Here is an 18,586-nt window from a genome sequence, read left to right as displayed (position 1 = left end):
CCATGAAATACATCTCTCAGTTAGCCTTCAATTTATCCCATGTTTGCTTGAACTCCCTTTTCCAGGTTTTCCACTCAGTACTTATGCAGAAGTATTCCTCCATGCACATCACACCCCCATACCAACATAGCCTTCTCACTTGTACACAACATCCAGTTTTTCTTTCAGTTCATTCGCACTCTGGTGGTCATGGACGCTAATATTACATGCATACAAAAATGCATGCACATGCACTTATATACATATATACTCATAAATATATGCACATACACACACACACATCTACAAATATATACACATACATATACACAAACATATAAATATATGCACATATATACAACTCACACATACATATGTATACACATAAACACACATACACATACATATGTACACATATAAACACAAACATAAATACATACAGTGTATATATATTATACATACACACACACACAGAGTGTGTATACATACATGCACCCATCTATACACACACATACATAAACTGGACACATCAAATGATTGAGCTCTGTAGGGCCTTTTGCTACTAACAAATGAATACATTCTACATAACTGATTTCTTATTTGAACTATGATCTTCCAAGATCATATATATAGACACAGACACACGTGTGTGTGTGTGTGAACTGGTGTATTATGTCCCCTTATTTTAGTAATGTAGCGTAGTTGTTGAATATGTACTTAAATTTATAACATTGTCAAAATTCCTCTAAGTGGGTATCATAGCACAGCTGCAGCTAAATGACTGTAGCTATCTTAAGACTATAAGAAATATGCACAATTTTTTTAATGTTCAGGCTAAAATCAGATACACTTGACATCAATAAAAACAGTGTCACAGAATGCAGAAAGTAGAGAAAAACAGCAAGAAATGCACTAACAGTAGGGAGAACAACAGATGGTAAAGATATGAAAATAATTGCACAAGAAAAAAAAATAAAAAGATTTTAATATAAGCAAGCAACAGTTTGCATGAAATAAATAAACACAAGAAGGTAAAAGAGAGTAAAGAAACTAGAGCACAAGGCACATAAGCAGTAAGAGAAAGAAAAAGATCATGTGACATAACATTGTGTTGATAACTAATTAATAGGAATATAAATTGTAGAAGGAAGAGGTAATAGCCAGCTTACATGGCTATCCTGGTACACCCCAGCCCACTTGATGTATTCAGAATGATTAAGGGCCAGAGGTCGAGCTAGAACTCCTATATAGTGCTGGAATAAATAACATAGCGAGCATAGCTTAAGTCACACAGTTTACAGCAGTACCAACATATTTTACACATGGATTGCAACCAAAATAAAACAATAAAAAATTTCCAAAACTTATAGTTATTACTTTTCTTTTGTATTTAGTAATAAATGAAGTCATTTATATAGATATTTTCTATAAAATATGCATTGATTCTTACTTTGCATATAATTATTAATACAAAAATTAAATTTTGTTTGTGAAATTCTTTTCAAACAGCTTTCGTCATCATTAATCAATGGCCTTTTATTGCTGGTTGAAATATACCATCAAAAATTACATTACAAAACAAAATAGGCATTATATAGATAGATGTAAATTAATATGTATGAATATATCCATGCATATAAATACATTTATTTATATATATATTATTTGTAGGATTCATTTGTGTTATTATATATATATATGTGACAAAAGCACTTCAGCATTCCTAAAGTATTTAAACATTATTATTACAATTGTTATTACCATTGTTACTATTACTATTAGTAGTATTTTGAACTGATTGAACCCCAAGCAAAATTTAGTTACATTCCTTTAGATTGATTTCAAATTCTATGAACAATGACTTTAGATTTCCTTCTTCTAAAGTGAAAAAAATAAATACAAGTACTAGCCCCAAATAAATGCTCATAATTATCAAAAGTCATGTAAGTTTATATTAGTATTAGTGGTGCTGGGAATAATGGCAGTTGTTAATTAGCATAGACATGAATAAATAGCAATAATACTATAATCAGTAGTAATGGTATTAACTGAACTAATTAATAGTTTATTTTTTATAAATTTTCTAAAACAACATGTGTTGACCTATACCAAATGGGTTTTAGAATTAAACTCTTTAAACAGGAAGTGTATTTAATTTCATGCAGATGATAGATTTTTATTAAAACCAAACAGTAAACTATCTGGTGGAAAATGGAAATTCTAAGAGAAGTACCATTTTATGTTGGGTGTAAAAATATGAATTGACAAATATATGGTGATATCTTAAATAAGGATGATGAAATGGAGCTTATGTTTTACAGAGTAAATTTTACATATCACCAATGGAGAAAGGGTGTGCTGAAAAATTATTCTAGTATAATAGATTATAGTAATCAAGGGGATGATTCTTTATGCTATGAGTTATGTAATTTTGGTGTTGTAAGGACAAATAACCTTTGCAAACAGATTATTATAAAACAAACTATTGTTTGTCTTTAACATTTGTTTATTAACCAGAAAAATTACCTTTATACAAAGTCTCTAGCAACCGACAAAGAAGCCTCTACATGCTAGAAATAGTAGCCAAGTCTCCAACTCCCATCTATTATTTTAGAAGAAGTACAAGACAATATCAATAACACTACACAGCTGTTTGACCTACTAGAAAGTGGACAGAACTGCAACTCCTACCACACCATTTAAAAAGAAATTGAGGCCATGTCAGTATTTATCTAGGGTTAAACAATGACAAGTTCTCTTAATTTTTTTATATTTCTTTCTATTTCTTACTCTCCCTTATTTTCTTATGAAGAAGGATAGCAATGCTAATATCAAATCCAAAAGGAATCATCAATATCAACATTATGAACAAAATATTGATAACTGGAATTAAGTGAGCATGAGGATGATTATGTGCTTAGTCCAGTTAAATTTTAAATAAATTTATTTAATAAAATCAAATTCTGATTAAGTTTATACAGAATTTAATTTCTTATCATTCTTAGTTGAAAATTGTTATATTCTTCCAAGCTTTCTAACATCAAATTTGGCGTTGTTGTGACATTGAGTAATATTCAACAAACTCAAATTATTTATGCCTATACTGCATTAAAAGCCATAATTCAACTATGAATATTATTGATTTTTTACATTTTCTTGGCTCCTCTAGGCTCTTTAATTATATTTCTCCTATTATATTGTTTATTTTAATAGTATATTTGGATCAGACTATAAATATGAAGTATATAACAAAAGAAACATAAAAGTTTTTATAATATCATTTATATTAAATTCGAAATTTCTGTATATTCTTTAACCCATTAATGACCAATGTTCCATTTTTGAGACATGTATATTTACCATATATAATTAATTACTGGTAATTACTTTAACAAAAATATTGCATCTATTGATATTTGAATATTTGGTAAGGTTCAATGAACTCTTACAAAAATACATATCTCCTCAACAATGATGGATATAATTTTCCTTGTGGAGTAAAAGATTAAAACAATTTTTTTTGTCACAAGAAACTACATAAAAAGAGCTGTTTATCATTATAGGAATCTTCCAATGACTTAATTACTTTCTATATCTTTCATTTCTTTCAAATATTAAAAACAATTTTATATATAAAAAATTCAATGCTTAAAAATATTTACACAAAAAAATTTGGAAACAATGATAACAAGAATCAATGCATATTCAAAACTAGCTGAGAATTAGGCAAGCCAAAAAAAAAAAAACATTTTCTGTTTCATTGAATGCTAAAACCCCTTGAAGGTGCAAGATTCCTTTGAATCTAATTAACTGTTCTTCCTGATTTTGTTTTCATGCAAAAATATCTTATAACTCCATTATAAACAGCTGATGTTTGTTTTTATACTCTAAATTAAAAACAAAACAAATTAGATTTAATTTCCATAAGTAAACCTGTAATTTATTTTTTAAAAAAAGGTTCTGGATTATTTAAAACTTTATGATTTAATTTTAATCAATAAATGGTAAAATATGATTTGAGACATTTTCTGAATAACACCTGGAAAAAATATAATCCTTTATAGAATCATGCTACAATTATAGAATATCCATTTAATGAAGAGATACATGACAAAGTAAGTTTTTAGATTTAATAAAATATCTCAAAATAGAAGTTAAGAAATATTTTGAACTTGCAAATTAATTCACTGATAAATATTTACAATTACAGAATTATTTAAAATAAAAGTCGTTATTGAAGAGTATCAGAAATGAATACTGATTTAAGCTTTAATATTCAAATCAAATTTGTACTGGGAATTTTAAACTACACCATACTTACTTGAACTTTGGATCGTATAGCACCCATGGCTGGAATCTGTGAAAAATAACCTGAAAAAAATTATAGCTATCAGTATAACTATCATCATTATCAAACCATTAACAAAATCTCCAAAAGTAAAAATGTTTGCTCAGTATGCTTTATATATATTTTTTTGTTTCTGGGGTGAGTCATACTGCCTTAATGCCTTAATATGTAACACACTCACCAGTTCAATTTCCACTCATTTATTATTTATAATATTTTCTTTCAAAATTTTCATTGCTTTTGCAACCTTGTCAATGGATGTTGGCAACATTTATTGACAAGGTTAACAACTCCATTGACAAAGTGGCAAAAGCAACAAAAATTTTGAAAGGAAAAAATAAATGAGTGGAAATTGAACTGGTGTGTTACATATTAAGGCTTCAATGTAGTATGGCTCAACCCAGTCACAACAAAATTTGAATCCACACATAAATTCACCTAAAGAATCTTGTAAACCAGATACAAAAACGAAGAATACACACACACACAACACTTTCTAATATTTTTGTCCATTTTCTTCATTGACCACTTTGAACATTAATGAACATTAACATTTTGGGGATTCTGATATTTCAGGATTTCAACATTTGGGATTGACAACCCACTCATACTGCATGCGTGCATGTATGTGTGTGTGTGAGCATGTGTTTATCTCTGTTGTTGAGGTCTATCAAGCTAAATTTCAAAATATGTTCTACAATAAGATAAATGACAATAAAGAAATTCTGTTCCAAATTGCCAGACAAATTTAAACAATAGATTTTCATATCCTTTTGATTTTCTTACATTTCATTGAAAGTAATATTACATACATTTTCCTTACAACCATATAAAAACTTGTCTTTTGTTTTTACAAAAACACCTGCTTTTCTAATGTTCTTCAAAATTCAATATATCTTTGTTACTAATCAATTCAGATTAGCTAACTAATAAAAAGATCAAAAACTACTGTCAAAGATAACTACTGGTTATTGCAGATATCTTTAATCACAATTTTTTGTTTAATTTAACTAAAACAAAACAACTTAAAATACATTTTCCCCACTTTACAGTGACATTTCAATACAATGATTTATACAAATATGTAAATTTTTGAGAACTACTGACTCCTTGTAAACATAAAGAAAAAAAAAAGATTATTACCAAGATGTCTCACATGCACAAATTTACAGTATGCCAGAATTAAATGAATTCTAATAACAGTTACATTATGGGTACCTCACTGAATTTCAATCAACAGGGTCACTTTCATTTATGCTTTAAATAATCAACCAAATTCTTTTGTAAGATATTTCAAATCTATAAAATAACAATGATTAAGGAGATGTAATAGATGAATTACTCAAAATATATAGAAATATAATTAATTTTGAAAACATCAAGTAGGGTTACCTCGATTACTACAGGCCATCCAGCGAATAGCTGATGTAGGATTTGCAGTGGGACCTACGGCATAAGTGAAAACTCTTACCTGTAATAAAAAAAAATGTTATTACAACCAGGAATTGAACATAAGTTATGTTAATATAGTCACAATTGTATTCTTAGATTTAGTAAAACCGAACATAGTTGAAACAACGGACAGTTCACAACTAAAACTTACTTCATCAGAGGTGGCAGAAAGGAAAAGTATAGTCAATCTGTCAGTCTATTCCTACAAACTCATTTCTCTACTTCATATTTTATGATTATGATTTTAATAAGCTTTTCCATAGATAAAATTAAAACTACACATATATACACACACACGCGCACACACACACGCGCACACACACACGCGCGTGCACACACATACACACACACATATATATCATCATCACCATCATCTTTTAATGTTCAGTTTCCATGCTGGCACGGGTTGGACAGTTTAACCAGGCTCGGAAAGCCAGAGAGCTGCACCAGGTTCCAGGCTGATTTGGCTTGGTTTCTATGTCAACCCCTTTACAGAGTGTGTTGGGTGCTTTCAATGTGGCACCAGGTACATACATATATATATATATGTGTGTGTGTGTACCATAATATAAATACATCAAGAAAAGGCAAATATACTGCAATATTCATATTGAGATAATATCTCTCATAGTTGTGCTTTGTTTAAAAACAAATAAACCAGCTGCAGTTGAAAACTGTCTGCCACTGATGTGGTGATGAGAATGCTACATGCACATTTCTGCCTCGTTGGACTTTATCAACTTGTTAAGCTTGTAGTTGTTACTTATTGCATACTAAAACAAAATCCATTGCTACTGACTGATATAGGAAAACAATCAACTACTGATATATTTTTTTTAAAACACTGTACACCATGATATTTTAAAGTTTATAGGCAAGATGTATTACTTTGAAGCTTTGTAGAAAGGGCAATACAGGTGAAGGATGTAACAGTACTAGCAGTAAGAAAAATCAAATATAAGTTTTATGTGGTCAGTTTATATCAAATATAGATAAAATGATTAGCATCATATGCATCAAGAACAATTAAAGCAATTTTGTATGTGGTTGCTCAACCTGACAGAAATAGATGCCAAATCTGTATCCAACAGTCTGCTTTAAAAGGAGGAATATATTGATGTGGTCAGAGATACACTGTTTATAAAAAAAGAGAAGATGGGCATGACTGAAAAGCTTTTGATGATAGATTTAATCAATGAAGGTTGACCTGGGACTGAAGAATAACAAGTTTTTTTGTGAGGCTCATTTTAAATGTAAGAAAATATACATACCGACTTATTTTTTGGCCAATTGTATTTTTCAAAAACCTCTTTAGCATTATCAGTTCCACCATCAGTAAGTAACATGATAACTTCATTGCACTGGGCACCAACCCCATTTTGTTTAGACTTGTTTCTGAACTATAATAAAATGAAATATTAGGATAAATACAAAATCAGAATAAGTAGCAAATAATGAGAAGAACAAGATAAACATTAAAAAAATATGCATAGGTGCAGGTGCGGTTGTGTGATAAGAAGCTTCCTTCCCAACTACATGGTTCTGGGTTCAGTCCCACTGTGTGGCATCTGATGCAAGTGTCTTCTTGTATGGCATTGGCCTACCAAAACCTTGTGAGTGGATTTGGTAGATGGAAACCGAAAGAAGCTTGTCATATGTGTGTGTGTGTTTGTCCCCCATCACTGCTTGACAACCAGTGTTGGTGTGTATATGTCCCTGTAACTTAGTGGTTTGACAACAGTGACCAATAGAATAAAGACTAGACTTAAAGGTTAAGTCCTGGGATCAAGTTGTTGGACTAAAATACTCCAAGGTAGTGATCCAGCATGGCCACAGTCAAACGACTGAAACAAGTAAAAGAATAAAAGAATTGAATGTGCTAGCATAAAAATTAAGAGCATAGTTTCTTTGTTGAAGATTATATATATATATATATTATATATATATATATATATAATATATATATATAGCAAACAAAAGACGGAAATTGGAATATACGAGAATTTATTATTAATTATGACAATTATGACAATTGCTTCAACACATCTAGCATGGGTGGGACACTCAACAACTGGTTCAGGAGCATCTGGTGGAGCAGATGTATCTCATCAGTTGATAAATAAATACAACTCATTAAAATAACAGTTCCACAATGTAACATCTCGTTCTATAGAAAAATAAACAGCCAGACGGAGGAAAAACCCTCATTTATATAGAAGATCAAAAGTAAAATCACAGATGGGAAAAAGTGAAACAAATACACAATCCAGTGAGAAAAGTATTAAAAAAATATATATATATACACACACGTACATGCACACATATATGTGTGTGTGCAAATGTTGAACAATTAAGAGTGGAGTACTCAATACAGAAATTTTGATCTAACTCACACTTAAAACTACTGCAATCTTCAGGTGAGATGGCAGTGGCATGAAACTTGTGTTGTGAGATTAAAAATTCAGTTTCAAGAAACCACGTGTGTGTGTGTGTGTGGTTGCCCAGACATGAGTACATATAAATTTATGAATGATTGTATGTGTATGTATGATTGTGTGAGTATATATATATATACACACACACACACACATACACATACATACACAGATACATATATGCAGAGAGTTTTTGAAGTGATGTACAAATATTGTATATTGAGAATAATAAGGTAGTCAGAATGCTGGATGTTTATATATATTCTTCATTTACATTTTTAGTGCTTTCTTTCATTATCAGATTTATCAAAAAAGTGGTTTACAATAAGTTTGCTTGTTCTTTTAATATAAAATTGAAAGTGATGATGAGAGAGAGAGAGAGAGAGAGAGAGAGAGGGAGGAACAAATTAGAAAGCAAGGTGCAGGGGAGAGAGAGGAGGAGAGAGTGGAATTTAGTGAAGATAGAGAAGAGAAAAGAAAGTAGGAGTGTTTTGGTGGTTTGCAAAGGAAAGGAAAAGAAAGAAGAAAGTTTGTGAGAGAGGCATGGTTTTTATATCATTCATTAATGTAAGGGAGAGAGACTGGTTGTATGGATGTGGTAATTTTCTTTTATATATACATATATATATATACACACACATACATACAAAAAAGATAACACAAATTTATATAAAGAAGTGAATTTGGAAGCAAAAAGAATCGCTAACAATCTTAAAGTTAGTGATAGGATAGAATACCCACCTCCACACCAGCTCTTTGTGACCCTGAAGGACCACAAAGCGAATTTCAATAGAAACCTTAAATGTAGACTAATTAACCCTGCTAAAACTGAAATAGGCATTATTAGCAAGTATATTTTAGATTATATTTTAAGCAAGTTAAACAGTGAATTAAATTTATGGATTTGGGAAAATAGTAAGTCAGTGATGGATTGGTTCAAAGGAATTAACCATAAACACAACTGTAAATTTACACAGCTCAATATTGTCGATTTTTACCCATCAATATCCAGGCCTTTACTTCTTAAAGCATTAGACTTTGCCAAGCAGTATGTCACCATCAATAACTCAGATTTAGATATTATCCTTCATGCAAGGAAATCCCTCCTTTTTTTTATTATGATTCCACCTGGGTTAAAAAGGGTGAGGATTCTCTATTTGGTGTACTAATGGGGATGTATGATGGAACAGAGTTGTGTATGCTTATAGGATGTTATATTTTACATAACCTGCATCTAGAATTCCCTTTTATAGATGCAGGATTATACAGGGATGATGGTCTTATAGTCATCCATAATTTAAATGGCCTTGCATTAGATAAACTTAGGAAGAATCTGATTACTTTCTTCCAAATACAATAGAAAGTAACCTTAATAATTTAGATTTTTTAGATATCAACTTAGATTTGCAATTAGATAAATTTAAACCATACCATAGGGCCCATGAAACGCTATTTTATATTAACAAAGAATCAAATCATCCACCCATAATTCTCAAGAATCTAGTTAGTAATATAGGAAGGCACATATCATCCATATCTTCAGATGAGACAGTGTTTCAAAATGCTGCACCATATTATAATAATGCATTACAGAACAATGGGTTCTCAGAGAAGATCTAATATAGTCAAACTATTTCTAGAAGTAATAGACCACATAGAACTAGAACTAGGAAAATTTTGTGGTTTAATCTGGCATTTAATATCACCCTAAAAACAAATATAGGTACGGAATTCTTAAAACTAGTTTCTAAACATTTTCAAACTAGTTCTATAGAATTTTTAATAGGAGAACACAGAAGGATAGCTATTCTTGTTGCAAAAACTTTGCCTCTTTTATTAATTGGCATAACACAAAAATCATTACAAACAACCACAGTGCCAAATTTAACCAGAAGAATTGCAATTTCAAAGATAAGACTTGCTGTCCGTTAGAAGGAAAATGTCTTGAAAAAGGAATAGTTTATAGAGCTAAAGTACAAATAGATGGCTTACAAGAATATAAAACATACACAGAAAATTGGAAAATTCATTGAAGACTAGATTTTATTCCCACTGAAATTCTTTCTGACACCCCAAGAATAGGACAGTAACAAGTCTTGCAAAACATGCCTGGCAATTGAAGAAAAACAACACCTGTCCTTTCAATATCAGCTGGACAATTTTGGAAAATGCACCACCATATAAACATGGAGCTTATGGACATGAAAAATATAATTAGATTTCAATCAACACTGAAACTTAATTAAATTTAAGAAGACTGGACAACCACAACTATTGCTTTATATACAATCTAACTCAAGTATTTTCCTGATAAAATCTCAATAAAGCTGAAATTGGTTCAGCTGACACTTCTTTTCATGCCTCTGATGATTGTATGAGAAGACAGTTATTTGTACCTGCCCAGTGTATTTAATTAATTTATTTTACACAAGCAATACTGGTTGAAATTTATAGCTTTAAACTTCAGGACATTATAGTGATTATAGTGTCTGTGTGTACTGTATATCCCATAACCTACGAGACCTTTTGGTCCATAGCTCCTTCCCTGACCCTACTTCCCAACCTGGCTCGTTCCCCTGCTCCCGCCCACGTTGCCGCACTTGCCCTTACCTCTCCAACACCACCCTCCTCACTGGCACCCATCGCATCATCAACTCCTTCACCTGCACCTCCAGCAATATTATCTATTGCGTCTCTTGCTCTCTCTGCCATTCCCTGTACATCGGACAAACGGGACGCCGCTTGGCTGACCGGTTCGCAGAACACCTCTGTGACATCCGCCTTGCCAACGACACACCGGTCTCACGCCATTTCCGCTCCACCGGTCACTCCTTGCAACACCTGTCTGTGTTCGGTTTGTCCTTGCACAGAGGCCATCCGGATTCCCGTTTGCGCCGTGAACAGGAATTAATCTTCTCTCTTCACTCTTTTACGCCATTTGGTCTCAACTCTCCCCCCTCCTCATCTAACCTCCCCCCCAACCCCTACTTCTCTTCAGTCCTTCATCCTTTCACCCCTACTCCTCTTCCCTTCTTCCCTCTTCCCCTTCCCTCTGCTCCCTCACTCCCCTTCTCTCTCTCTCCCTCTCTATCCTCCCTCCTACCCTCCCCTTCCTTCTCCCCTTCCCCCTCCTCTTCTCCCCTTTCCTTCTCCCCCTCATCTCATCTCCCTCTCCCCTCCCCCCTTACCTCCCCCTCTTCCCTTCTCCCCTCATCTCCTCTCTCTACACTACACCATATGACTTTACACATCACATCATATATACATACACACGTCCAGACCTCTCATATGCACTAATACTCTCTCATACACACACACACTCTTATGTTGGGGCGAAGTCATTTAACCCTATTATCTCCCCTAATTTCGCTCTTGCGTCTCATGTTTGATCTTTGACTTCTGGCCGAAATCAGATCGCCATATTGATTCGCTAGCCTCTGCACACATTTTTTTTCTCTCCTTCTTTCTGTGTTTCTTTTCTGTGTATCTTTCTGTTGAAGAGCGTAGGCTCGAAACGTAAAAGACTTGTTTTATTTATATTCCTGAGCGCCATACTAATACAATTGTTTGTTTGTACACTACCTGCCTTCGTCTTTTGTTTATTTTCATAAAGCTTCCCGTTATATATATATATATATATATATATATATATATATAGCTGAAATCATTTCTTGGCATTTTAAAGGAGAAATTAAACTTGTTTGGAGAGTTTTCTATTGACTTTGAAAATAAGAATCTAATATATTAGTTTTTACAAGGTCAGAGTAAGCTGTCATATAATCCTTCACAATTTAATGTTTCATTGTCTATATCAGCATGGGTTTGCCAAGCTGACAATACATTATTTGCCAAACATTTCAGTTCTGATGCTTAAACTTCTTTGCCTTCTTTAGTGTATCTCTGTTTCATCAACCAAAAACTCCACTGCTTTCTTTTTAAAAACCCCAAAATGTTTCATAATTTATACAGCTTGTCAATATCAGTGTAGTTGGTTATTTTGCATACATCAGCTGATTCATTTAATAGTCCAGCTGTTTGCTTACTTTATCTGTTTTTCACGTTTACTGCTAGACATCCAACAGAACACAAGCCAATTGTAGGGTGTTTGTATAATCATTTCAAATGCTAGAAATAACAGCCAAATTACATTCTATTTCAGTAAATAAAGTAGGAATGCAGTTGATAATGTGGCCGAAGTTACATTGTGACTGAAAAAATAAATTGAAATTTCCAGTTTTGATCATAAGTGTACCAATCACAGCTAAATAACAGCAGTAAACATTCCAAAAAAAATCATTTTCTCTAATTATTCAATATCCATTGCCTTACCTTCTCATATTTTACTGTTTTATAGCTTCCCATTTCTGAACAAAATACAAAATATACATTTAAAAGAAAAGGATAATTTATATAAATATCATACCAGTTCAAATTGTTCAAATGCAAATTTAAATCCTTCCTTAAAATTTGCCATATCATGGGCTGTGAGATTTTCTACAGCTTTCGTGAGAATCTAGTAAAATAAATTAGAATTTTACAATTAGAATTTTACAAGCAATAGCAACAATATGAATAACAAAATTTTATGATAGAAATAATAATCTTTTCATGTGGCAGTCTCATGAAAGGGAAGAATGCTACTGCTATTTAGCCCTCGGAAATACCGTTTTCAGTTGGCCATGACACACTTTCTGTGTTCTTATGTTTTCAAAGGGGAGATAAGCACCTCTACCCAGCAAAGCCAGCAACCAGAGAATAGTTCCTGAGTCATTGCTCATCATCAGTCTGGAGCAGCATGGCTTGCTAGCTTTATTCTTTACTATGAGCATATAGCTCTTACAAAGAAGGGACGAATAAAGACAGACAACACAATACAGTGGGGTACATAAAACATAAATCGAATGAATATGAATATAGTGATATAATGAAAAATGAAATGTCTTACTTGCGCCCAACACACAAGCAGTGTCATTTAACTGTTTATGCAACATGTCTGTGAACAGTTTATTGTTCTTTTTTTGTTTTAAACACATTCTAATTTTGCAAATTTTACTTAGTTTTTTATTCAATCGACAATGTATTGCACAATGCCTTCGAATGGCACTACTGGTGGCAGTTTGTCACATTGAATCCACAACTCCGATAATTCAATCCATTCACCAAACAATTCTTTCAATTTATCCGCTCTCTCTCTCTCTCTCTCTCTCTCCCCAGCAAAACCGCCCTGTCGTCCTCTGTATATTCACTTCCCGTTATCTTAACTCTTATAACATCTTTCAACTTCATAATCCTCTTCTTTATCTCTATACTCTTCTTGTATTCCACCATCCTCCTCAAATATCTTCTTTTCACCTCCTCTTTCCACTTTCCATCTCCACTCCCTCCCAATGTTCCTGGTATGTGTGTCCATCTTACTGCCGCTCCTCGTTGTTGCTTCCTTTCCTTTCTGCATACTTTCTTTTTCATTTGTTCTCTCTTCTGCAATTTTCTTTTTTGTTACTTCTGCACCTTCTATCTGCATCTCCTCCCAATTGCCTTTGCTCTTTTTTTTTTTTTGTAGACTTTTTAGAGGTGAGAATGCATTTTCCTCCCTTTTTCCTTTCTCTTTCCGACTGGGTATTTCCCTTCTACTGTTTCCATTACTTCCTTTACCTTGCCTTACTCTACCTCCTCCTCTTGCTACTCCTGTTCTAACTTCTGTTGCACTTCTTGTTTCTGGGGACACCTCACTTGAATGTGACCCAATACTCCACAGTGCTAGCAGATGGGATTAGATTGTGTTGCTGGAGGAGGTCAAACTAAGAGCGGTAATGGAGGGAAGATAAAGTGAATAAAAATAAAGTGAATAATGTTTTATATTTGTAAAAAAGCAGCTTTAGAATTGGCCATTTTAAAAGAAAGGAAATATACCAACCTTTTTATTTCTGTAATTAGCTTGAACAAATGTGTCGTTAAAACAACTGACAAAACTTGCATCCTTTGAAAACTGGAAATGAAATAGAATTGTTCTGAGTAGACTTTAAAATACTATTACAATGCTAAGTTTGATTTTAATGCTTTGTTCTAAGTAGAAAGAAACTACAGCTATATATAAATTTAACCTCCAGAGTTCTAAAAATTCTACATTAGCAAAAATCATGTAAACATGGTTCAAAAGATGAATAATGTTAATTTGCTATGAGAATCTCCCAAAAAAGGTTTCCCTGCTTCTTAAACACACTACCAGTAACAAAATGGTAATAAAAAGTGATATGTCAAGAAAAGTGTTTAAAATTAAGCATGTTGACCACATAACTCATCATAAAACATTAGATTAGTTGTTCCCAGTCTAAACATTGCTTAGTATACTCAATATATTAATAAAACCCTCTTCAAACAAATCCTCAAGAGAGCACTTACATAAAGGAATTAACTCCATATTTCAAAAAAATCTTTTCTTGTATAGATTCTACAATTTTACATACTGAGATTTCATGTCCTAAATGCTAATTACAAAACAGGCCACCAAAATGGCATAAGCAGATCTACAGAATATATTAACTAACATGTACACATATATTAAGTACTACTTATTATATGTAAGTGACTTTCTTACATAGATCAAATATTTCCTATCTTTGACAACATGCAATTGCATATTTTTAGAAACTGTATTTTGGTATCAAATAGTTTTGTCTATAAGCGACCTATTTTTAAGTGATAGAAATTACTATAGTTACAAAATTATATACAAGAAAATAAGAGCAAATAATTATTTCTTACATGAGCAATATTTACAAAATCATTCTCTCCTAGAGTATCCAATAAAGATTTCACTGCCACCTTAATAAGTTGAAGGGCTTGCCCGTGCACACTACCACTCCTGCAAAAATATGAGAAAATGGTTTTATACAAATATAATTACATAAAAAATACATGTGCTATAATATAAGGATTCTTATCATGGTTAAATGAGTACAGTTGCGGAGGACATATGGAGTGAAAAACAGTCTTTTAAAACTGAAGATAAGTAGGCATAGTAGTTTAAGCTGGTTATTTTACCAGAAACTATTGTGTGTAGGACCTAGTTGCTTAAGCAAGGTGTTAAGCTTTTGAGAAACATGTCACTAGATAAGAAGGCTAGTACACATCAGATTCAAACCAAGAAAGTATTTGGAGTTACATAATGTTAAAACTTTAATTATTTAGTGCTCCTGTTATTTACAGTTATATTTTAAAGCTGAATGGTCTGAGTCAGCAAACTAATATTTTTACTACTGATGAATATAGATGTTGATCAGAAAATGATGTACATAAACAATTGTTAAATTAAGCTCAGTAACCTAATTTGATAACGTTATGTAAATATTAGTTAAGCTCATTAATAATCATTCTTGTGCTTTGGTTAAAAGAAAATTACCTGCATTATAGTGCTGTTCACATTATTGGAAATATTACTCACATGCACACATTCTCATCTATCTCAAAATTATTTGAGTAATATGATGAAATTAATGAAGATAGTCTTTAATACATAGAAATTTTCAAGACATGAATGAAAGAATGATGCTGATATATGAAGGAAATGTTTTCAATTTAACATTATTAAGAACAATAGAATTGTTCAATTGCTAAAATGAAACTAATACTGAAATATATCCATGAATTTAAGCTTAAAAAACTAGATGTGATGAGGAAATCAGAAACAGACCTTATTAAAAATTGTTAATATTTTTAATTTGGTGAAATAAGAGATAAACAGGTACTTTAAATTTTGGTAGTAATGATGATATATATATGTTAAATGTTAAAAATTATACTTACGTATCAATAATAATCATCATGTCCTTGGGTGAACTTGCTCCTTGAGTATACCTAACATTAAAGTGTCAAAAAGATATGGAACAAGTTATGAAAATATACTAAAAAGCAATAAACACAAATTTTAAAATATAAAAATATTTTTAAAGTACTAACTAAAACCAAAGGTATAGTTTTCATCATCTTTTTCTACTACCATAAAGCTCATCCATAAACCATTTTCATCTAGCAATGAAATGTGCTAACTTTGTACATGTCGATGCAGCATATTAGCTGTAGAAAGCCAATGATATTCAAGTTTTAAAAGAAGCAGCTTCAAAATAGTATCATTAATATTTGTACATTTATTGTATTTAGCATACCAAGGCAATCAACTATATATTTTGACTTTAGATGTCAATGTTGTGTGTGCCTGTTTGCAAATATTGCACTATATATAGTGAAATTTATGTGTGATTTAGAATGTCAAAATATAAGAAATCTAAAAATAAATTGAATATATCCAGTTTATAAAAGTTAACTAAAATATTCTATATAAATAAAATCATTCTTTAAAGTTTCTCTTTTTTTAGTTATAAGAGCTCACCACCATAAAAAACATTGTTTAACAAGCTAAAAAGAATATGCAACACAAAAACAACTTTCTAATCTCTATGGTTATAATCACATCACTTGAATGTCATCTACAAAGACAATATCTAAAAACAAGTCAACAAAAACAGCCTTCTCCAACTAAAATTTACAGAAAAATATGAAGTTAATGCTTACTCTTATAGGCTATACACTTGTACACCATACTACTTGCAATTAAGTGAAGAGGTTAATTTAAATGTCAAATGTTTTGTCTATGGACATAGAACAATACAAATAACAAAATTTTGAACCCTGGTTCTTATGGCCAATGTCCTATTGATTGAACCAGCTCAAAAAAATAAAGAGTAATTGTTACCTTTAAGTTCTAATTATAGATGGTATAAAGAACTAAATGAAAAGGTAAACTATAAAATTTAGAATGCAAACTTAAACAGGTTTAAATAATATATAAAATGGAGAAGTATAATAATGATATGAGGCCAGTAAAAAAGTCAGAGAAAAAAAGAGAAAGGTTAATTTGTCTGATCCCTAACATCTATTCCTATATTTTTTTCAAACTAATCTATAATTTACCAGTAAAAACATTTTTTCATTTATCAAATGTAATACTAAATAATGACAATCTATCCATCCCATGCCAGCATGGAAAGCAAATGTAAAACAATAATGATTCTTCTTCTTCTTCTTCCTCTTATTATTATTATTATTTAGAAAGGATGCTAATTGAAAACAACACTTACAAAAAAAAATGTCTTGTCTATTTAACAACTTGGGCTAACAATAAAAAAAATTTATTCATTTTGAAATTTATTAATTCTCACCATGGACGTCTACGCACATCAAAAAGATCAACACTACCGTGTGTTCTCCATCTGCTTGCTGCAATAAAAACAAGGAATTTATAAATTCTGGAATCAAAGAACAGTTTATTGTTTATATGATTTGATAAACATTAATTTATTTACAAATTTAAATTATACTACTTTTGTTTATGTGGGTTAATATTGGACTTTGACCAAAGCTGTTCAATACCAAGAATTTGTTCAGTTTTGCTTAAATACATATAAAATAGGATTGCAGGTATAGCTGCATGGTTAAGAGGTTTGTTTTAAAACCACATGATTTGAAGTTTGATTCCATTGTGTGACATCTTGGTTAAAACATCTTAGGTAGCCTCAGGTTGACCAGTACATTGTCAAAGGAATTTGGTACATGAAAACTGTTGAAGCTATTTGGATGTATTACATTTTTTGCCATATATTAGCTAATGATGTGAACATCAAAGAAAAACCAGTACTTTTTGAATGAAGTTCACCAAGTTGTAACTGCTTCTCACTTATTCTTGTTGGCAGAAATGTCATTGACTAATGATTGAACTACTGGAAACATGTAATCCATGATGTCATTAGTCACGAATTAAGATACAAATAAAATTATTTAGGAATAAACACGTCTGGTATTTTGGCTATGTGGATATAAGATGTCAGTCATATAGTTTAAGTTGAGCTGCTTCATTGCAAGGTATGTTGTTCTGAAGTTTATAATTTAAAATATGTGGTCTTCATTTTAAATGTGTAGAAAACTATTTTGTTTCTACATTATGAAAGTTGTCAAACTCTGCAAACACTAGTTTAGCTTCACTTATGTTGTTCACTTCAACCAACTGGTCCAATTTATGTATGTATACAATGTAGGTAATTGAACTGGAGTTCTAAAACCAAGAATATTCAAGAGTCTTAAAACAGTAATACATTGGATAGAAAGGTTCAATGAGTTAAATATTACATAGAATACTTTATGGCTTTAAACTATAATAGATTGAAGGACTTGGATAAATTAGTAAGCATAACTGAGAAGACATAGTTTGTATACTAAAAGACAGAAAAATATAATTAGAATAATGTTATAAAGTGATTGGTTTATTGAACAGTTAGTCAAGTATTATTGGATAGTGAAGTAAATAAGAGATTAGAAGCAA

At 31.5% G+C, this 18,586-nt stretch overlaps 1 protein-coding gene across 1 annotated transcript in view; it reads right to left on the bottom strand.

The window, feature by feature from the left end:
* LOC115214936 (voltage-dependent calcium channel subunit alpha-2/delta-2) overlaps positions 1 to 18,586 on the bottom strand; it is a 107,767-nt gene that overhangs the window by 17,582 nt on the left and 71,599 nt on the right. Inside the window, exons 8-16 of the mRNA XM_036501121.1 lie at positions 17,430 to 17,487; positions 16,018 to 16,068; positions 14,977 to 15,076; positions 14,129 to 14,200; positions 12,638 to 12,727; positions 7,051 to 7,179; positions 5,720 to 5,798; positions 4,301 to 4,350; positions 1,149 to 1,232 (exon numbers count right to left, since the gene is read on the bottom strand). Of these exons, the coding sequence (XP_036357014.1) occupies positions 1,149 to 1,232; positions 4,301 to 4,350; positions 5,720 to 5,798; positions 7,051 to 7,179; positions 12,638 to 12,727; positions 14,129 to 14,200; positions 14,977 to 15,076; positions 16,018 to 16,068; positions 17,430 to 17,487 (713 nt within the window). The remainder of the gene's footprint in view (positions 1 to 1,148; positions 1,233 to 4,300; positions 4,351 to 5,719; positions 5,799 to 7,050; positions 7,180 to 12,637; positions 12,728 to 14,128; positions 14,201 to 14,976; positions 15,077 to 16,017; positions 16,069 to 17,429; positions 17,488 to 18,586) is intronic.

The sequence above is a fragment of the Octopus sinensis genome, linkage group LG1 (assembly GCF_006345805.1).
Source record: "Octopus sinensis linkage group LG1, ASM634580v1, whole genome shotgun sequence".
NCBI classification, from domain to species: domain Eukaryota; kingdom Metazoa; phylum Mollusca; class Cephalopoda; order Octopoda; family Octopodidae; genus Octopus; species Octopus sinensis.
This window is presented reverse-complemented; position numbering and strand designations above follow the sequence as displayed.